General features: G+C 39.1%; 3 protein-coding genes across 3 annotated transcripts; 2 read left to right on the top strand and 1 right to left on the bottom strand.

Moving 5' to 3' along the window:
* The first annotated feature begins 1,909 nt into the window (after positions 1-1,909).
* Positions 1,910-12,697, top strand: LOC147169863 (WD40 repeat-containing protein SMU1-like). Its single transcript, XM_086082680.1, has 12 exons — positions 1,910-2,064; positions 2,951-3,161; positions 4,302-4,454; positions 4,536-4,652; positions 4,793-4,912; positions 5,281-5,400; positions 5,490-5,606; positions 6,507-6,634; positions 8,751-8,877; positions 9,417-9,578; positions 10,946-11,098; positions 11,269-12,697. The coding sequence occupies exons 1-12, from the start codon at positions 2,039-2,041 to the stop codon at positions 11,365-11,367; spliced, it is 1,533 nt and encodes a 510-aa protein (XP_085938806.1). The 5' UTR covers positions 1,910-2,038; the 3' UTR covers positions 11,368-12,697.
* A 1,549-nt stretch (positions 12,698-14,246) lies between these two features.
* dnaja1 (DnaJ heat shock protein family (Hsp40) member A1) lies at positions 14,247-19,280 on the bottom strand. Its single transcript, XM_086082906.1, has 9 exons — positions 19,147-19,280; positions 18,030-18,181; positions 17,723-17,915; positions 17,271-17,375; positions 16,107-16,334; positions 15,917-16,031; positions 15,717-15,832; positions 15,524-15,624; positions 14,247-15,446 (listed from the first exon to the last, which is right to left on the bottom strand). Exons 2-9 carry the CDS (start codon positions 18,159-18,161, stop codon positions 15,210-15,212), a joined length of 1,227 nt encoding a protein of 408 aa, XP_085939032.1. The 5' UTR covers positions 18,162-18,181; positions 19,147-19,280; the 3' UTR covers positions 14,247-15,209.
* Positions 16,896-21,695, top strand: aptx (aprataxin). The gene is made up of 7 exons (XM_086082907.1): positions 16,896-19,473; positions 19,771-19,817; positions 19,906-20,172; positions 20,432-20,491; positions 20,576-20,802; positions 20,936-21,039; positions 21,228-21,695. Exons 1-7 carry the CDS (start codon positions 19,344-19,346, stop codon positions 21,404-21,406), a joined length of 1,014 nt encoding a protein of 337 aa, XP_085939033.1. The 5' UTR covers positions 16,896-19,343; the 3' UTR covers positions 21,407-21,695.
* Positions 21,696-22,149: the final 454 nt, after the last annotated feature.

Genomic DNA, 22,149 nt, shown 5'->3' with positions numbered 1-22,149 from the left:
TCTGTACGCAAAAAAAGAGAAAAATGTCAGTATGCAAATTGCATACAGTTATTCCACAATCCTCGATGTGGCCAGTGACGCACACGATTGGTTACAGTATAATCAACATCATCACTCCAAGGCCAATGACAGCATTGTTTACATTGGCCAGTAGCATCGAATCGAATCGTGACCTATGAATCGTGATACGGATCGAATCGCCAGGCACTATGCAATTCACACCCCTAATGGATTGCATGTCACATGGGCCGATCGGTGGTTGTGGACTCTGGCTGGTTGGTGTGCTTTTTGTTGTGGTCTGCCGCTGCTGTTGACCCAAGCTCTCATTTTTGTCGGCCCACAAATCCAAGCTCTCGTTCTGGTCATAGAGAATTGCCTATTTTAGCCAAAAGTAGTATTTTAGCTAAAGCACTTTGAATCGGCAGGCAGGAGCCCACACATTCGTTTTGAAATCAGTCCGTAAATAAAGAGTATCCATGTCATCTTATGTTGACTGTCTCATCGTCAATAATACATAAAAGAGGCAAAACACAATCACAAGTGTTGCTAGTAACAGCAACAAAGAATGATGGGAAAGCCTCCTACGAGTATTGATGCTCTCTTCAAGTTAGCGTCAGTCAGCCCAGTAGTATGCACCAGAAATGGTGAGAACACATTTCAAAATAAGAGTACTAACAGGAAGTACAGTGTCAGCTGCCTTACTCTTGCTGATTTAACTTCATTTGAGGACAAGCGGTTAAGATGGATGGAAGGTAAGTGTGTCTTGTGAAGTGTAAAATGTCTTATCCTATTTACTGTACATTTGATTATTGGTTTCTTTTTGTCCTTTTTTTGGCACATTTTATGTTCACATACTTGTTCAAATAAACAAAGACCGTGATTTTGTAAGAGCATTCAATTGTAAATTTTTTTTGATCAAATGCAATATGAATATCGTTCATCTATTTTACATTGATACACAAACTGTAAAATTGTGTATGTTCATTAAAATGTGAATTAAAGTGGTTCGGTCTAATCCCTGAAACTCCAGGGCTGAAAATGAGTCCCAGTCAGGCCCTCACCTTGTGTATGAAATGCGCTATATAAATAACAATGCGTTGCCTTGCTTATAAGTTTAATGATGAGACATAATTTATACCGTCAACTAGAATTGAATACCCCGGCAGCATCTCTGTACAAATGACCAAATTAGCTTTTTTGCTACAGCGCCATCTGGTGGTATACACAGGCAAGATATGTGTGTACACTACAGTGCAACCACAAAGTGCACTTTGTCCACATTTTATTATGTGTCAGCCTCACAAACGAATTATTTTTTTTAATTCTACACCCCATAAAAAACATCATGGAAACGTGTTTGTTGTTTTGTGTGTATGCATATTTCTATCAATTCATTTTCTCAGATTCAAAACCGAACCGGCTGAACTCGAGGCAGAGTTGATATTGTAAACGCACTATATGCTGCCCCCTTTTTTTTGTTTTGTTTTGTTTGTCTGTTTTTAAAGCATATGCATCACACACAAAAAACACACCTTTGCTTATATGGGAAGGTTCTGTAAATAATTTTCGGGTACACAGTGTAGGCTGCATACACAAAAATAAATTATGCCGATTTAGTAAAGGAATGCATTTGGGATGTTTAAACATCACGTTTCCTTTTCCGATGTATGTTTTGGCCATCGTGCACGCTCTGATCCACGTGGACTGTCCCCGCGTGGTGCTGATGTTGGATGTTCATGTTGATTGATGCCGCAGCATCATCGCAACGTGCTCGGCCGGAAGATGTTTCTATGTGTCGATATGCGTCAGGGAGGAGGGCAGGGGGTGCAGCCTCTCGGTCTTTTATGTAGCATGCAGGGGGGGGGGGGGGGGGGGGGGCAGTCACAAGGTTCCGGACTGATGTTGGAAGCCGAAAGACACGCACGAGAAACACGTGCAGTGGGCGGGCCATGGCGGACCAGCTGCACGTGGCGTTGACGAGCACGCAGTCGCCAAGCACTTTCAGTCTGTTGCCGCATCTGCAGGAGACAACGCCAGCATGGCTGTGGAGATGGAGCCCTCCGAGTAAGAACAATTTGTAACTCATGCTTAATTGCTAATTAGAGCAGCTAAATAGTTTCAGGTATTTTAAAAATGCATGTTTCAGAAGTGTTGTAGACATTTTCCGTTCATTTTGAGCTGCAGCCACACATTTTTTTTTTAATTCATGAATGCCAGTCTCCTCATTTGATCCTTTGAATTATATACGCTGGATGATTGTGCTGCGAGAAAGCAGTATGTTGTTTTATATTCATGTGCCTGTTGAACTGAAGTGCTAGCCTTTAAGTATGCCTTTGATGGTCCATATTTACATTTCATTTGCTTCCTTTGGGGGAGGGGAGGGTACTCTGGCGGAGGGGTTTAATGAGCACAACTGGCTTTAACGAGAACAAGATCAGCATCACTGTAGATGGCAACATGTGATCCACGTGTAAGAATGCACAGGGGGTACAATTCTCAACGTAGTGCAATGATGTCCCATTTGTACTTTTAATAATAATACTAATTAGTATTATTATTAGTAGTAGTAGTGTAATGATTGAGATAGTTAATTGAACAATATGCTTATTATTGTGGCTCCTAATTTTTTGGGACATAAATGAAAAACATACAACTGCATTAATGAACATAATAACTCTGTTATCTTTTGAAAGAGATAATATTTGAATCAGCACTTTTATTCAATATTTGTATACTGTAAACATAAGGGCCAATGCATACTAATGATGAACATTAAGACTCTTCTGTATACAGTTCAACAGACATATCAACAACCTCATGAACTACAAGGTGCAACAACATAACATGCAAATATCATCACTGCATAATAAGCTGCAGCCCAGGGAGCAAAGTATATGTAAGCCTATTTAACAATTGATTTATTAATTTCTTCCTCTGCCTGTCTTTGCAGTGTCATTCGCTTGATAATGCAATACCTAAAGGAGAACAACCTCTACAGAACTTTGACCACGTTACAGGAAGAAACAACCGTCTCGCTCAACACTGTGGAAAGCATTGACAGCTTTATCGCAGACATCCAAAAAGGCCACTGGGACTCGGTCTTGCTGGCAATTGAATCACTCAAATTGCCCGACAACACACTAATTGACCTTTATGAGCAGGTGAATTTGGCTTTTCCTTATTCTTTTCTGATGCGGATAGAAAGAAAAAAAAAAGAATAAAAACGATTCCTTCAGTCTGTAACTCATTAGAATAATGTATAAATGTAGAGTTTGCAATGCTAAATTTCAATGTGGCATGAATGTCATGGATGTATCAATGCTTGACTTTGTCTGACATTATCCAAAACCTATTAATTTATTTTTACATAATTGTGGCTCTTTGCTATTTTTTATTTTTTATTTTTTTTAAGAGCTCAGTATTGTTCATTCGGAAATGTCATCATCATCATTGCTCTTTTTTTTTTTTTAATACACATATATATATATATATATATATATATATATATATACATATATACATATTGAAATAGCTCTTTGCTATTTATAGAACTCTTTTATCAGTAATAGACTCATAGACAGCTCTCAAAGGTCGCGCTGTAGCGACAAATTAACCTTTACGGCAATAATACATATTTTGATATATAAATACATCTTTGACAGTGCCATTCAAAACTGAGATTTAAAAAAAAAAAGTTTAACAAAATATTTGATTTATCTCTAGAAATTGATCTTTTAGATTGTGAAACTGATGTGCTCAGTTATTGTATTTTACACACAAAAAAAATTGCTGAGTTTGGTTAATTACTTTGACATAGCAGAATATATTTGCATGTGCCGATCAGTGCACTGAAGTTGAAGTCAATTTGAATGCACATTTCTTGGAAGATGTTTGATGTTGGCTGGATGGCTCCGTGGTTAACTTAACACTGCTGACTTTGGACATGGGGATCGGCGTTCAAATCCTGGTTAAGTAATGCCGTTTTTGGGTAACTTGGTCTCAATCCTGGGTTGAAACACGGGTGGCTTGTGCTGAGATCTGGTGTAAAAATTGTGCCAGGCATAGCATGTAAGTGACTTGCTGTGGCTGTTGCTACATCTTCTTAGAAAATGTTGGTAATAAGTTTTTTTTTTTTAACCACAGCTGCACCGACCAATTTTTTTGTTAGCTTTAACTCCAGTATGGGTAGTTTTTACCCTTGTTAAATCAAAATCTTGACCCCAAACTGCTGTGTCCAATCCTGTATATAACAATATATAATGATTATGTTACTCTCATTTCCTACTAATTAACTCCCACAGGTGGTAATGGAACTGATTGAAATGAGGGAAGTGGGCGCCGCCCGTTCACTCCTGAGGCAAACCGACCCGATGATCATGTTGAAGCAGACCCAGCCGGAGAGGTACACCCACCTGGAACACCTTCTCACACTCTCCTACTTTGACCCACGCGAGGTGAGATCCAGTCAAGGTTCCTGCATTGAAACGGCTCACAAATGTTTCGCTAGGTGACGCTGTGGTCTCCCTCCACTGCAGGCGTACCCAAAAGGCAGCAGCAAGGAGAAGCGACGCAGGGCCATCGCAGAGGAGCTGGTGAGGGAGGTCAGCGTGGTGCCGCCGTCACGCCTCATGGGCCTCCTGGAACAAGTCGGTGTAAGTATCCAAAGTCATTGTCCAGTTCACCTGTTTTATAATGAATCATGTTTGCTTCACAATCCCATCCTGATACAACCAACATCTGTTCTGATTGTTAAAATCAATGATTGGTTGATGTTGTTGTTTTTTTTTTTTAGTCACTGAGACTGAACACCCCGGAGAGCCTCTCGCCTGAAATGACCATTGAGAGTCCGACTAATACGGACAGATATGCAGAGAAAGAGACTTGTCCAACCCAACTGTACCGTCACATTAAGGTAAACTAAATGTACATTTACATAATCACATACATATTATTATTGTGATTGTCAATACCCAGTGCTAACTTTGTGCTAATTTGTGAATTTAATATGAGCATTGGAGATTTTTTTTCCCGGTCATTGCATCATCATATTTGGGCGTACTCGCAAAAATAATTACAAATCTGGAAAGCCCTCCTCACCTTTTAATTAAACATATGATGCAGTTTGTTGCAAATTGATTTTTGGCCTTGCTCCACGTGAACTTCGGCCACTCCGAAGGTGAAGGTCGATTGGCACTAATAATAATCAGCTGATAAATAGGCTCTTCACACTGTAAAAAAGTGAGTTCAAGGAAATTAATAAAACTTTGAACTAATGTGCAGTTTGGACGTCGATCACATGTGGAATGTGCCCGTTTCTCTCCCGATGGCAAGTACTTAATCTCTGGCTCGGTGGATGGCTTCATTGAAGTGTGGAATTTCCACACAGGCAACATAAGCAAGGTAAAAGGTGACACTAAAGGTTAGATGATGTATATGTGTATGAAAAAACATATTTACTGTCTCCTCTTTTGTGTGTGTGTTTGATTTAGGATTTAAAGTACCAGGCCCAAGACAGCTTCATGATGATGGATGATGCGGTGTTGTGTATGTGCTTCAGCCAGGATTCCGATCTGCTGGCCACTGGAGCCCAGAATGGAAAAATAAAGGTACAGCCATTTACAGTGCAAAGTATAAAACTTTACAACTTAAAAAAAAAGAAAGAAGAGAATGACGTCACACAACTGGGAGATGGGATGTTTTTTTTGTTTTGTTTTGGTATTTTTGCTAGACTAGCGTAAATAGAAGATTGTGAGATACGACACAACCGACTCCCGACCAATCAAAGCGGCTCCACTCATTCGTTTGAAAATCAGTCTTGATGATTGATGCGTCCTACTTGTATACCGGGGACGGCGTTTAACTCATTCACTGCCATTGACGGCTATAGACGTAAAAAAAAAAAAATTGAATTATTTCTATTAGTATAACATTTGTTTCCATTTTTGTTAACAAAAGTATGAAAACCCAGAAAAACAAATATTGTACATTTAGAAAAGATATAAAATGTATGATTAATCGTTAGTTAACTAGAGAAGTCATGCGATTAATTACAATTTAAAAAATGTAACGCCCCTAATTAAAAATAAAATAAAATATTAGAGGCGTGAGACGATTACAATTTTTAATAATAATTAATCGCATGACTTCAATAGTTGACTCACGATTAATCACATATTTTATATCTGTTTTTTAATGTACAATACTTTTTTTTCTAGGTTTTCATAAAAAATGTTAAACTAATAGAAATAGTTCACATGAAAAAAAAAATTCCTTTCGGATGTTGAAGGCTGTTGTAATAATATGTCTGAAAGGAAAAATAAATGGGGAAAAAAATTCAGGGCGAAACAGAAATTCACTCGATTGGGGTCCGCGCATGAGATCGGTGCATGCAAAGTCAGTTTATACAAGTAAACTGTAAGATCCCCGGTCATGCGTCTGTGTCGAGGTGCACTGAGTTTACCAATGGAGTTTATGTAACCCTTTTTGTGCGTGTGTTTGTGTGCGAGGTATGGAAGATCCAGAGTGGCCTGTGCCTGCGCAGATTTGAACATGCGCACAACAAAGGTGTGACCTGTCTGAGTTTCTCCAAGGACAGCAGCCAAATCCTCAGTGCATCTTTTGATCATACCATCAGGTGGGTTAATCTACTTTTTAACAATAACATATCAATTCGACAGGGGTCAATTACAAAGGGAATTCTCCACAGTTGTACAAATAATATCAGCTAAGAATTAAAGGGGAAGTCGAACACCCCCCGCCCCCCAAGTATTTTTTTTTTTTGACAATGATATGTTCTATGCAGGCCCACTAGTCTAAATACGGTATTCTGGTTAATATTGCGTTAGTGAACTATAAGTTAAGCAGCAAAATCTAGAAGTTTTTTTTTTAAATCGATATCAGGAGGCGTCCATTTGCTGTCGAGTGAAAATGACATCACAGTTGCCCAGGGGTAATAACCAATCATAGCTCAGCTTCAGAAAACAGGTGATTTGTGATTGGTCGTCGCCTGAGCAGCTGTGATGTCATCTTAAGTCTACAGCAACTGGCAAAATGGCCGCCCTGTGAGATGGATAAAACTATCTCATTCCACAAATGTTATATTTGTTAGTATGTCATGTTTAGACTAGTGAGGTTACATATAACATATTATTGTAAATAAATGTTTAAGGTTGACTTCCCGTTTAAATTAAATAAAAACCTAGAGTAGAAATCAATGACTGTTTAACTTTCCACATATGGCTTCCTCCCAGATTCCAGAAACATGCATGTTAAGTTCATTGAAGATCCTAATGGTCATAAGTGTCAATTTTAGTGTTGGTTTGTTTAAAGATGTCCTTTTATTGATTGACGACTAGTGCACCGTGCCTTTCACACAGGTGAAATAGGCTCCATCCAGCTCAATCTTAAAGGGACAACAGTATATTGGTGACATGATTTATTCGTTTACTGTACAATCAATTAAAAAATCAAAAAGGGTTGCTAAGCTTACAATGTACCTGTAGAGCAGAAATGTTGCTAACTTGCTAATTCCCCATCGCTTCTGATTCCTCTCAGCTGCCTAGTTTGCTAGTTTTAGGTCCAATTGTTGGCAAAAGCTGAGAGGGCTTGTTTTTATCTGTTTGCAGATCATTTGACTTGTATACCACTGTCAGGTTATACTGCCAGTTTTATGAAATGTGACAAAAGGTGACTTAAAAAATGGTAAACTCCTGTTTAATGGGGACAAGCGCTGTCAAAAATGGATGGAGTGAAACGTGAAAACTGCATTGTAGGGGTGGGAATCTTTGAATGTCTCAGGATTCGATTCGTTACCGACTTTTGGGTCTGCGATTTGATTCAGAATAGATTTTCGATTAAGAGCGCTTTTCAAAATGATTTGATTGACAATGATTTTTGCTTCAATCTATAGATGTGCAAGGAATTGTAATGATCTACTCCAGTCTGACTTGCTAATGCTAATTAGCGCGCTACTCGCTGGAAAAAACCCAACTTTTATTGGAATAACTTGATCGTGACTTTTTCTTTCTACTCTCAAATGTAGCTACAACTTAACAGTGTATTAGACTGCGTGGAACCACACTGCCCCTTAGTGGCCAAACCGGGCACAACATGAACAGCACGCTAAGTAAACACAGACAAAGGCAAGACAGTATAAAATAATTTTTTAAAAATCGATTTTGGGACATTTCAAATCGATTCTGAATCATACTAAATGAGAATCGCGATTCTTATGAGAATCAATTTTTGGGCACACCCCTACTGCATTGTCATCACTCTAATTAAACATTTGTTAACTAATTCACTACTTTTCGACTTTTTAACCTTCACTTAACTTCAGTTAACAACAGACATTGCTCCGTGTGAATGCAATGTAACAATTCTGTGTGGTAAGCCACAGACGCTCACCAAAGAAGCTCCATCACAATCAAGAAGACGGATATTTCTATTTCTGTCTCCGGGGGGTGTGGGCTGACCCTCTCCTCAGTTGCCAGCACATGAGCTTTTTGCGTGGGTGCAGCTGAGACTCCATGTGCTCAGGAGCAACATTGCCACGTGCTCCGCCATGCGCTGTTCCATGAGTCGCAATTCTCTGTATTGTTTTTTTTTGTCACAGCCCAGCTCATCACAAAAATAACTCCCAGCTCAGCAACACATTTTGCCTGCTCTTAAGAAGAACGAAATCCCTTCTCGAGTTCAGGAATCATATTGGTTGTTTCCTTAGTTCCTCCATGTGATGATGTCATCCTCAGGATCCACGAGCTGCGTTCGGGCCAAACACTGAAGGAGTTAAATGGACATCTATCATTTGTGAATGATGCATCTTTCACTCAAGATGGATTTCACATCATCAGCGCGTCATCGGATGGTACCGTCAAGGTACAGTGCTCAGCATTCCCACATTCGTTCCGTCATCCAATTTTCTATCTTTAGCATTTTGCTGGTTGCCTGTCAACTGCAACTCCCACACACAAATAGACAATTTAGAGTCTTGCATGAACCTAATATGCCTGGTTTTGCAATGTGGGAGGAAGAAAGAGAAAACCCAGACAAGCTCGGGGAGAACAAACCTGACACTTCTAGAAGTTGCCAGGATAAAGATGGAAAATAATGACAGAACTTCTGGACACAGCCTTCTTTGTTTGATCCAGTACAAGGAAATCCAAAATGGCGCATGCTCCCAAATCTTTTGCTTGGATACTTTATAGGGCTGGAGAACGAATAGCTAATGTTTCTTCGAATGAATATGCAAAAGTATCAAGTATCAGTTTTCCAAATCTTCTTTGACTCCCTCCACTCTGGGGTGTCTATAAATATTTTACTGATGCCTCATATTGTTAAAAAAAAATAATTAGAGCGCATCCAACAATTAATTGTCTTGCTTATTGGATGATCATTGTTCTGTGTGTGCGTTTTAGATTTGGAACAGCAAAACTTGTGAATGCATCCACACGTTTAAATCGGTGTCGCGGGCTTTGGATGTCCCTGTGAACAACGTGATCGCTCTTCCCCAAAATCCACAGCTCTTTGTGGTTTGCAACCACTCCAGCACCATCATTGTCATGAACACGCAGGGTCAGGTGAGACGAATCACAGAAACAGTTCTTCGTGTCGAATCAAGTCACCCTGTCTCACATTTACACGACACACCTCACATTTCTGCAGATATTTAATTACATTTTTTCATGGGACAACACTGAGAACATGACACTTAAAAAAAAATAAAAAGTAGTCAGTGTACATTCCGCGAATAGCTAGCAACAAAAGTGAGTACACCCCTCAGTGAAAATGTCCTCCAAGTGCTTGTGCTAGGTACATACAGTAAACAAGTGTTGCAGTATTTCAACATGAATGACCCCCAAAACACTTTCAAGATGACTACTACTTTGCTAAAGAGGCTGATTGTAAAGGCGATGGACATCCCAAGCCTGTTTCCGGACCTAAACCCTATTGAACATCGCTGGGGCATCCTCCAACGGATGGTGGAGGAGCTCTGGTGAACTGCATGCTCAGGCAAGTTCAGGCAGTGCTGAGAAATAATGGTGGCCACACGAAATAGTCACACATTTTCACTTAAGGGTGTACTCACTTTTGTTGCTAGGGGTTTAGCTATTAATTTTGAGTAATTTTAAAGGAAAAATAAATGTACGCGGATATATAAACTACGCTGCCTGCTTTTCATTGCAACATAGTCTCATTTCTTCAGTGTTGTCACGTGAAAATATATAAATAAATAACTGCAGAAATGTGAGGGGTGTAGTCACTTTTGTGGGATACCGTATGCGTCAAGGGAAGCGAATTAAGTATTTGAAAAAGTTTTTTTTCACTCAGATTTTTAAGTACATTTTACCAGGAGAGTTTTGAGTACATTTCGCCAGTTTATTTATTTTATTTTATTTTATTTTATTTTTTTGTTAGTCAAGCGTTGAGGAACAAACTCACGACCTTCAGCTTGGTAGACAGCCGCTCTACCATCTGAGCCATGCCACTCTTGCTGTTTGCCCTGATAATGCATTGCTGGTGTGTCCAAAATGAGACCAAAAATGGGCATTTACATTTTTTTATTTTTTTATTTTTTTTAAACAAACTGGTAAAATGTACTTAGAATTTCAGAGTGAAAAAAACGTTACTAGTTTTTTTTTAAAGTAAATATGACCTTTTTTTTCTTTTTCTTTTTTTTACAGTGCGCATGTACTTTGTAATACAACTTCTGCAATTTTTCAATAATAACACCAGAAATAATCTGAGCTAATGCAAGAGCTATACATAGAAAAAAAATAATACATTTCCAAATAATAATAATGCTATTTTAATGATCAGTTTCTTCATTCAGAGAAGTATTACTTCTTATTTTGGTTTAATTCGCAGTGACTGCAGCATAATGACTCGTTTTTTTCATTGAGGGTATCTTGAGTTTCTTTGCCCATTTTTTTTTCTTCTTTCTCAGACTGTCAAGACATTCAGTGCAGATAGAAAGTCAGGAGCAAAGTTTGTGTGCAGCACAGTGTCCCCACGAGGCGGGTGGATTTACTGCGTGGGAGAGGACATGGTGCTCTACTGCTTCAACTACGTGACAGCAAGGCTGGAGAAAACTCTGACGGTAAGCTCTGTGGAAAATACTCGTTCATTACCAAAAGCCTGCAGGGATGTGTACGAGGAATGTAATTTACCACTATTCCGTTTGCCAGCATTATGTAAGAAGACTTACAAGTGTAGAATGTTAGACGGGGCAGAGCAGAATGTGCTTATGTGCTTTTGTGCCCATTACAGGTCCACGAGAAAGATGTAATTGGCATCACTCACCACCCACATGAGAATCTGATTGCTACTTACAGCGAGGACGGCCTCCTGAGGCTGTGGAAGCCTTAGACTGACTGGGGGGCATGGAGAAACTCACACATGACATTCTTATCCAAATGTGCAATCAAAAGTTTAATACTGAATTGAGACGCTACACAAACCAGATGTGAACAATCGCGATGAATTCTTGTAAACGAAAGACGTATGCATTCTTCAGCAGACCCATCGCGAGACACAGAAAGCTAAACTTGAATTCCTCAGAAATTGCTTGTGAATGCTGGAAAATGGCAGTGTAGTGGTTCACATAGTTGACGCTGGCGCGGGCTCACCCTGTGACTGACTGGCCTTTCAACTCGACGTGAAACAACGTGCGTAAAACGGATGGGTGGATGTAAGTACGCGGGGGGGAAAAGTGAATGAAAAGAATATTTTAGGACTATAGAGCTGGTTAACACATCACAGCTTATCGTAGCAAGCTCGTCACATAACATGTAAATATGGCCCCAGGAATCTTCGGGTGATCACATATTCTCAGTATTCAAACAATATCTTTGTCAAAAGGAGTTATTTCATTAAAAAGTACACCACAGATAAGCAATATCAAATGAAAGGAAACGTGATTAGCACTTGGATGAGGAAAAAAAGGGAAAAAGACTATTCCGGGTGCAGGATGCCAAACTGACAACAAAGCAAAGTGGATTAAAGTCTTCTGTGAGAGCTCTTTTTAGTACAGTGATCAGATGACTTCTTTTTTTAAACAGATGATTTATTCATGTCTGGTCGTATCGTGTATATATATGAACTGTCAATCGAGGTGTAGCCTACTTCCTTATGATTCCAAACTTTACCAGCGCAGTTTAAACTCCCTCATTTTCATCTCTTATGTATTTAGATATGAAAATGCATGATTGTGAACTGTTGTGATGACACGGTAGTGTTTTTTTTTTTTTTTTTTACAAAACAATACCGGTTCTTTGTTCGGCCGTAAACAAACAGCATCAGGAGTGTAATATTGTATTATATATAACGTTTTGTTTCTAATGCAATTTTTTAAATGTTTTTGTATGTTTTTTCAGTCTTTTCTGTTTCTGCATGCTACCTCAGTGCTAAATATCACTCAGAGCAATTTTAGCATTTCAGCATGTCAACAACACTAAAGTCTCAGTGAAGCTCCAGTGACGTACGTTGTATGATCTGTACAGTACGTACAATTAACGTGACGTCACATTACTCTTTTGTGTACAATCGTACAAATACTCAGCAATGTAAAGGTGCAAATCTTTTGACATACTGTATGTCTTATGGTACTGTCGGTCATCTTTCACTATTGTTATGTACATCTAATGTATGTACTACTGCTTTGCCACTATCAGAAATGGTTATCAGTAAAATTCCCAAAACTTTCATATTGTTGTTCGTGTTTGTGTACATTAGGCTACGTAGTGTTTTGTAACGGGTGCAAATGAGAGGAAAGAAGTTTCCATCCATCCATCCATTTTCTGTACCGCTTGTCCTCACAAGGGTCGCGGGGTTGCTGGAGCCTATCCCAGCTGGCTTCGGGCAGTAGGCGGAGTACACCGTGAACTGGTTGCCAGCCAATCGCAGGGCACACAGAGACGAACAATCATACTCACAATCACACCTATGGACAATTTGGAGTGTCCAATTCACCTACCATGCATGTTTTTGGAATGTGGGAGGAAACCGGAGTACCCGGAGAAAACCCACGCAAGCACAGGGAGAACATGCAAACTCCACCCAGGAAGGCCGAAGCCGGAAAGAAGTTTCATTCATTGTTATTACATCCATACATACCTTAAAAAAAACACACACAACTGCAGACAAGAACAATGTTGTTTTTCTTAGGTTCCATCCTACCACATGCAGGAGTGCCTCATCTTTCATTCAGAACTGTATATAGAGAGAGTTTAGCCAACTCGGTTTCGACAGGGTAACAAGATGGCGGCCTTATGTCATGTGACCAGCAGTTGACCAATCACAGCGGCCAAACTATATACGGCTCTGCTTTCATTGTAACTTTGGTGCCGTCTAACGGCTATACATATACTGCACTACAAAAACAATTACAGTACTGTATTTCCAACTTTTTTTGTTTTCGTGAAATGATAGTCATGTTTTGAACGATTTCTACATTAGGCTATGTGTAGAGACATCTAGCACCTCGGGGGCTTGAAATTGTACTGTTGCTGCATATGATGCTATATGCTATTAAAATAGTTGAGGTGGTGGGGTCAAAATATAGAATTAAATGTACTCAAGAAAGAGTACTGTTACTTTGGAAATAAATGACGTAAATGAAGCAAAAGCAGAAAAATATTATGTTCATAGCAACGTCAGATTTATTGTGTGTGTGTGTTTTGTTTTTTAAAGTGAAAACATACAGGCATCTGACCGATGAAAAATTAACATTCCCCACCTAAAAAAAGAGGGTGGGGGAGGGGGAGGATTTGGATATGCCTGTTCAACTTGTACCGCGGGTATATTTATGTACGTAAACTGATGGTTCATCTTGAAACGTAGACTACAGTACTACTAATCTTTTGTCAATGCATACTATAAACCTAGATGACGCCGCTTTTGAGATGCCCTCACCAGGGGTCCAGGATGGTCTGAATTGTGTTAGGTGTGGCTGCATCAACTACCCAAGTTGCTTTTAAGACTTCTTCCAAAAGGCCAATCTGTGTGCACACATATTGTAAATTGTAAATCTTCAATATGTCCTGCAACAGGTCAAGCGTTATTACATCACATGCTTTTATTCCTATTTAGAAGTTTAGTGCCATATCGAGGATTAATTTCTGCAATGTCCTCAGCCTTAAACCCAATTTCAAATGGATTGAGCCTGTAAAAGGTGCACAAATGAAAAAGATTGTTAGTGTATTTTGCATCAGCCATAATATTTATATACAAAAAGGCCAATAAAACTATTTGATTCCTTAAGACAAGCATTTATTAATGAGGTAAGGTGCACATCAGCAGCTCCACCTACCAACGTGGAATATACAGTCAACAACCAGTTGCATGACACGAGACAAAATGGTTTACTGCAGGCCTTAAAAATCTTTGATTAAAACGCATCACTTCCAAATGTCATACCCCAAAGTCAGTATCATGCGAATTCCTCAGGGGTGTATTGGAGTAAAGATTTGAGTAAAAAATAAACAAACGGAGGTTCTAAAAAGTTGGCATTGAAACCTTGAACCCCACTGGAACAGCACAGTCTAGCCCTGCCAAGAATTAAAAAATAAAAATCTACTTACTGTAAAAATCAACCCCTTTTGCATGATAATTACAAAAGCAAAACAAAGACTGCAGTTGCGGTATGTTAATGTTGAACCAAAGTTAAATATTGAAACTCCAACTGATAAATTAGTTTCAAGCAACATCTAATTGCTTGGCGTTGTCAGTCACATTTCCAAGATTAAAAAAATGTTTAGAAAACCGCCCTTTTAAAAGGGTCAAATAGCATGAATGTAATAAAATCAAGTGAGCATGCGCACTCCATTTTAACACGCACGCCGACACACACATTGAACAGATTATTGACAAGATGTTTACAACAGCGTGATTCAGTAACACTATAAAAGATTATTCTATATTATGATATTGGCATCGTAGTCGATTGCCTCGGCATTAAAAAGTGTTATCGGACACACAAGTCTTGTTTCGCCTTCACCTTTTGTCATTGTCAATACAGCAGCAGCAAAAAACAACAACAACAACAAAGTCCTTCAGACCTCCATCCAAAAATAACAATGAACACAGTTTTGTGGTTCAGCTTGACAATTGAAAAAAAATTACAGAAAAAAACTAAAAGGTGCATGAGATTTAACACAAAAAAAAGGCGCTTAATTTTAAGAGATGGAGGTTTTGGAATGCAAGGTGGTTGTTTAAGACGTCTGGCATTGAACACCTCCGGTGCTGGCGTAGTCATCTTCATCCATGTGGTAGTGCTGATGATGCCGGTGTCGTTTCCTGTTCTCCAGGTCACAGTCCTCAAGGTCGGCGTAGATGTAGAGGTCATCGTCCATGCTCTCCGGCTGCTCCGCGTCTACTTTCACCGGAAGGTAGCGCTCCAGCTCCTTCAGTTTGTTCTTTGGGAGGAAGTTGGCTTTTGGAAACACCACCTAGAAGAAAGCAGATGTGAGTCCACTTGAGGTGTGTGTCATTGGTTGCATGTATGAGTAAACGTGGCCCGTCTTACAGAAAAGTGAATAATGAGTTTTCCTTTCTCAAACGGCCGGCGATGCATCGGCATCCCTTCATTGCAGATGCATTTTTTGTCGCCAGGTTTGATCAGTTCGCCTGTGGGAAGAGACAGTCTTATATGTATGAACTGATTTTGTCGAGACCTTTCAAAAGACAAGAAGCAGTTTAGTTCAGAGAGTGGTGGTGACCTGGATGGGAGGTGACGAGGAGAGTTCGGTTGTCAAGGGTCTGGACCGGCTTCTGGAAACCGCACAAAGCTTCTACCAGTTGTAACTCCATCGACATGGTCAAATCTTCTCCTTTTCTAAAAGTGCATTCCAAAATTAGAATTACAGTAAAACTGGCTCCTACATACACAGTAAATAACGTTTCAAAGTAAAAATGTTACTTGGTGAAACGTGGATGTTCTTGCAGGTCCAAGACAATGATGATGTCACCTGGTTCAAGACCTGGCTCCTGGTCTCCCTCTCCATGGAACATTATCTTCTGCCCATCTCTCATTCCTGTGCAATGCAACATTTAGATTTGTATTCATATTCTTCCCCGAGCGTTCTGCTTGGTTCTTCCTTTGTTCTCACCTTTATCGACGTGGACCTCAAGAATCTTTTTCTGTCGCAGGATCTTCCGACCGGCGCACGCTTTGCAGCGGTCCTTCTGACTGATTCGCTGTCCTTGGCCCTGACAGCCATGACAAACTGTGGACACCTGCTGGACCATGCCCGGCACCAGTTGGTGTACACGCACCTGCATGCCCGTACCGTGGCACGACATGCACATCTGGGCTGCCCCTTTACGACTGCCACGACCTGCCGATAGAATAGTTCATAAGCTGTCAAAGTTCACTTTCTGTGGTATGGCAGTTGCTTACAATAACAAAGGCCTTGTCCACACACAAAAAAGTCAATCTTATTCAAATATTCTGGCCTTTTGTCATCAATAGTTAAATTGACCATCCAAAAATAAAAAATAATAAATTAAAAAAAATTAACAAAATCAGCAAATGTCATATATATATATATATATATATATATATATATATATATATATATATATATATATATATATATATATATATTCCCTGTAGCATAATCTGTGAATGAACATATTGTTAAAATTAGTCGTCTTAGTCTTTCGATCACCCTTTGTCATTACACTCAAAAAAATAAACAAAATAAAAACTGAAACTTTATATAAAATGATCAGCTTGATTAATAACAAATGATGTCACAAGGCTTTGTTGGATAAAGGAGCTTTTCTTACATAGTGTAGCTGTCCAAGTAACCAGTTAGAAAAGAGCAGTTATGTCTACTGAAATAATTAGATCAACAATGAAGAAGCTCAGAGACGCCACTGGTATGTGATGGGGCTGGCACAATATTGGAAAATTGTTGATATGTGATACGGGTGTTGAATATTGGGATGTTGATATTGTTGCGATAATTGCAATGTACCTAAAAGAATGACATTTTTATTATCTAGTGATAGAAATACAATATTTTCATGCAGCAAAATAAGCAGATTCAAATCTTTAATGTATTCATAGCTAATTATTTGCAATTATTAGTAATAAGTATCAACTCAAATTTGCTCCCAGTGGGCCTGGCATCGCCGTTGTATTGCAGCAGATGCAACATGGAATGTGAATGAGTAAACGTGAGCCTCTTTAAAGCACTTTGGGCACCACATTGTGGAGATAAAGCGCCCAAAATGCACTTCATTTACCATAGCTGATTTGAACATACCTTCACATCGCTCACAAATAGTGTTCTTCTGGACAGAGAGTTTCCTTGTGGCTCCATTATAAAGATCTTCCAGTGTTACTGAAATCTGGTGCACTATGTTCTTTCCTGCAATAGAAGGAGAAAAAAAATAGCGATTTATTATATTTAATACTATTTTGAGTAGTAGTACATTACATTTAGTGATGGGAAAATGACTTTACATGAAGCACTTGTGATATATATATTTTTTACTTCTCTAGATGGTGCTCTTGGTTTAAAGATGCAGTGGAAATGTAATCAATGTCCAATGCATTAGCCTTTATCTTTATACCAAAAACATTCTCTAGAAAAGTAAAAAAAAAAATCACAAGTGGTTCAAGGAGGTTCATTTTTTCCCCACCACTACTTTCAATAAAATAAATACTAATACAGCCAAGAGTCAGAAAATCAAGCAATATCCTGCATATCTATACCTTTTCTCTCTCTGTGCATCCGCCTCCCACCGCCGAAAAACAAATCAAAGATATCCATCGGTGATGCAAAGCTTCCTCCTCCACCGCCACCACCGGGTCCTCCTTCTTTTATGGCTTTTTCTCCTCCACGGTCGTAAATCTCTCTTTTCTTAGCATCTGACAGCACCTCGTATGCTTGGGAGATTTGCTTGAACTACGAAGAATCAAAAGTACTTATTAGATGGGGACTACAAGTCTGATGGTATCAATCTCTTGTCACGTGTCAGACAAAGTACAAAAAAATCACAATTTGTCCACTTTTTATTACCCTCTCTCCTTCTGTGGGATTCTTATCAGGATGATACTTCAAAGCAAGTTTGCGATAAGCCCTTTTTAGTTCATCAGGGGTTGCATTGGGTTTGACACCCAAGGTGTCATAGAAACCCGTTTCCTTCACCATGTTTGCCTTGAGATGATAACCTTGGAGAGAAAGAGATCATGAAATTACATTTACTATTTAGATACTCTTCTTATGTTTTAGGACAGCGGTGGGCAAACGTGGTCTTTGGGGGCTGCAGTCCTGCATGTTTTGGATGTTTCCCTTCTCCAACACAGCTGGTATATGATCAGCTCATCAGCAAGCTCTGCACAAGCCTGAGAATGATCCTGTTGATTGGAATCAGCTTGTGTTGGAAGAGGGAAACCTCCAAAACCTGCAGGACTTCGGCCCTCGAGGACCGAGTTTGCCCACCACTTTTTTAGGACATAGTCTACAACACCAGATTTTTCTTTTATTTTTAATAATGCATCAAGTTAGTGAGGGAAAAGCAGTTTGAAAAATAAATGAATTAATACAGACATTGTCTTTGGGGGAATGGAAAGACAAGTCACATAATCTTGTTCATCTTGTAGAAAGACCATATTCAAGGGAGTGGCCGAATCAGAAATATTTGTACACAACTAACACGTTCAGTTTAACAAAACTATTTTAAATGATTTTGTTGGCCCATGTAGTTGCCAGTTGTCACAGATCGTTTTAATTATCCTTTTACAACAAAACGAAAACGACAACAGGTATGCTGGAAAACGCTCAACAACAAATAAGCGTTCTTAAAACATTGTTACGTGTAAAATATTTATTTGGAACAAATACAAAGACACAAATAAACTCAAACATCTGCTTAAAATACAAATTTCTGGTTAATTCATATTTTTAAGTGGGTATAAAAAATAGAACAACTAACGACCAACGTAGCATTAACAAACTGTTCACAAGGTTTCGTTTCTACTCCGGCCTTGGTTCCGTTAGCTTCGTAGCCGGATCAATGTATAGTTAACGCTAACATGCTAGCTTAAAGATACGATGGCAATATTACTAACATTTACTCATTAACAGAATTGATTCGCTAACATTCATTCGCACGCTTGTGTCAATGTATTCCAACCTTATGGGAAGCAACACGTTGACGCCGTCAAAAAGTCAAGCGAAGACTTCAAATTCCAGAATTTTCTCTGCCATGGGGTAAGCGGCACTGAAAGTACGTCATCAACAAGCGCCGCCAGGAGTCAAAGCAAGCGACGCCTGGTTTGCTAACTTGACTACTTTATTGTTTGTTTTTTGTTGTCAAAATAAAATGTTAAAATGCCGATTTGTAGGCTTGTTAGTCAGGAAGACACGCACAAACCCATTCTGCTGCCTCACCTTCAGCCAGTTGTCTTGGGTCGTGGGCCAGAAACCACTATTAAAGACAAAAAATGCTCCAGGGAACAAGGTAAATACTGTACAGTACTTGCGATTCATTTACGCCCACGCCAGCTACTGACGTATGGGATAAAGTTAGACTTCATATGATTTCAATTTCCAAATTATTTAATCTGAAAGTTGTTGTTTTTTATTCATTAACATTCTGATTTGCTTAAATGAAAAATATGTGGCCTGATCTGTATGATTCTGAACATTATAATGTAGTAGCTGTAGACTTTTTCAAGATTTTCGCAGGTTAATTTAAAATGTAATGTACTACATTTATTCACTCCAAACTTTACCCAAATGATCCCTTCCCAACCAGTTGAGTTGAAAGCGGACTGCAGCAAAGGTTTTATCAAAGTTAAACAGGTAAGAGAACATGTAAAAATGTATGCATATTGCATAAATGAATAGTCACAACTTTTTACTGAATTTCGTTCCCATTTTTATTCTATAGCTGGGCGCAAACCCCACCTCCATTGATTTTGAGGTGGTGGGTCAAGGGAAGGAGGTCAAAATGAAGCCTGGCCAGCTACTCCACATTGTCAATGAGTTGTACCCATACACAATACAATTCAAAGAAGATTCTGGTAGTTGTAAGAGACCACTCGTTGTGTCTTCAAAGGATAAAGAAAGCCATCCAGAGGCTCCCTGTGTAAAAGCAGCCAAAAAACAAGAGCAACTGCCCAGTTCTGTCAGAGAAGAAGAGTCAAGGAAGATTAATGTAAGAAATTTACAACTGAAAAGGCTGTGCTGATATATTAACTTTTCCTCTGATTTACCTTTTAATGATTTACAAAATAACTGTGAGTCAATTCTATAATGCGCGATGCAACCATCCCTCCCATCAGGACAAATATTGATGACATCATAATGATCCGTCAAGACATTTTCTTCTTTTCTGGAGAGGAGGGGAAAAAGCCATCTATTTGAGGTGTGGCTTTTATTTATAAAAACCGAAAGTGAAATGTAATCTGTTGCAGGAAAGTGTTGGACATTGGAGCCAAGGGCTGAAGGCATCAATGCAAGACCCAAAGATGCAGGTTCTGGAAAAAAACAACATCACTTTGGTAATAAGTCAAATTATGGTCGTAGGGTTACTATACATCTCTGAATTCTTCTTGTAGGTGTATAAGGATGATAAAGTAGTTGTAATCAAGGATAAATACCCCAAAGCACGTTACCATTGGCTGGTCCTCCCATGGGTATCCATTCCTAGCCTGAAGGCCCTTCGTGATGAGCACTGCAGCCTGGTCAAGCACATGCAGGAAGTGGCTGACCAGATGGTTCGACAGTGCCCACATGCAAATTCCTTGGACTTCCGCAGTGGCTACCATGCCATCCCAAGTATGAGGTAACCAGAGCTTTTAGTGATGATGTTTCTTGAGTAAGAGCTGCTGCTACACACTGAGCGATGCGGCAGAACCCGACTGAGCATTCCAACACACGTACATATTGTGTCAGTTTTTGTATTTTCTCTCTTGCAGTCATGTGCACCTCCACGTGATCAGCCAAGACTTCGATTCTCCTAGCTTGAAGAACAAAAAGCACTGGAACTCGTTCACAACAGACTATTTCATTGAGTCTCAAGGTGAGATAATATATTGTTATTAGCAGGGCTGCAACTAATGATCATGTTAATAATTGATCAAGTTTTTGTTGGGTCTTAAGGTACAAAGTGCAGTGTTGTTGATTTTTATATTGTTTTTAAAATAAAACTTACACATTACATTGGCGAAATTGATTACTTTGTGCTCTTTTGTTGTGATTTCTCTGCAGATGTCATCCATATGCTTGAAACGGATGGAAAGGTAACCGTCAAAGGAGGCACCAGTGAGTTGTTGAAGCTGCCTCTACGTTGCCACGTGTGTCGCAAAGAACTTCCCACTATACCAGCTCTGAAACAACATCTCAAGTCCCATTTCCCAGCTGACATTATGACCTCAAATGCATCATAGTATCTCACTTGTTCATAGCTTCGTTTTGAGACATCTGCGATTGGCTGACGACCAGTCCAGAGTGTAGCGAGCCTCTTGCCGAAAGTCAGTTGGAATAAGGCACCTGCTCATCTGTGACCAGTGAAGATAGGTCTAAGTGGTATAGAAATTGGATGGATGTGCCCCTCTTTTTCTGGACATAACATGGATGCAAGGATCATGATCTACAGACAGTACATTGCTTCTTTTTCCTCACATTTAAATGGGTTTTGATTGTTTTGTAAACATTAAAGAAAATATGTACAGTTTCTATACGAGGTAAATGTCAATTTTTTAAAGTTTTTATTTATATTAGAGCTGTCAAACGATTACATTTTAATCAGATTAATCACATTTTAGAATTTTGATTAATCCCGATTAATTGCTTAATAAAAAAAAGGCTTTTTTATCAACATTTTCCCCCCGTCAAATTTGAAGAGCACTGATTATGTGTTAATTCTTTTGACATTTAATGTTATGAGGACGTCTTCAACATTTTTGGATCCACTGCAAACGCTCATCCTCCTCTTTTATAATCAGTTAATTTCCTTGCATAATTTAAAATGAAAAAAAAAAGACCCCAATATTTTGAGATGAACAAATATTCTAAATGTGATACGCAAACATTTACTAAATGCTTTACTTTAATGCATGTAATTATCATCCGCGGTCACGCTAAAGGATAATCTATGGTAAAAATTAATAGTGCAATTATTCTGCGTTAA

Source organism: Leptonotus elevatus, chromosome 8 (genome assembly GCF_054856555.1).
Source record: "Leptonotus elevatus isolate MCC_2025b chromosome 8, RoL_Lele_1.0, whole genome shotgun sequence".
In the NCBI taxonomy this organism is placed as follows: domain Eukaryota; kingdom Metazoa; phylum Chordata; class Actinopteri; order Syngnathiformes; family Syngnathidae; genus Leptonotus; species Leptonotus elevatus.
The sequence above is the reverse complement of the archived record's forward strand: the minus strand, read 5'-3'. Positions and strand labels throughout refer to the sequence as shown.

Bases quoted from the DNA above. Each gene is read 5' to 3' on its own strand.
- LOC147169863 (XM_086082680.1), top strand. From the start codon at position 2,039: ATGGCTGTGGAGATGGAGCCCTCCGA. The intron at 4,455-4,535 runs GTGAGATCCAGT...CCTCCACTGCAG, and splicing joins CCTACTTTGACCCACGCGAG to GCGTACCCAAAAGGCAGCAG. The intron at 5,401-5,489 runs GTAAAAGGTGAC...TGTTTGATTTAG, and splicing joins ACACAGGCAACATAAGCAAG to GATTTAAAGTACCAGGCCCA.
- dnaja1 (XM_086082906.1), bottom strand. From the start codon at position 18,161: ATGGTGAAGGAAACGGGTTTCTATGACACCTTGGGTGTCAAACCCAAT. The intron at 16,032-16,106 runs GTGAGAACAAAG...TGCATTGCACAG, and splicing joins TGAGGTCCACGTCGATAAAG to GAATGAGAGATGGGCAGAAG. The intron at 15,625-15,716 runs GTCACCACCACT...CTCTTCCCACAG, and splicing joins CCTCGTCACCTCCCATCCAG to GCGAACTGATCAAACCTGGC.
- aptx (XM_086082907.1), top strand. From the start codon at position 19,344: ATGCCGATTTGTAGGCTTGTTAGTCAGGAAGACACGCACAAACCCATT. The intron at 20,173-20,431 runs GTAAGAAATTTA...AATCTGTTGCAG, and splicing joins AAGAGTCAAGGAAGATTAAT to GAAAGTGTTGGACATTGGAG. The intron at 21,040-21,227 runs GTGAGATAATAT...ATTTCTCTGCAG, and splicing joins CTATTTCATTGAGTCTCAAG to ATGTCATCCATATGCTTGAA.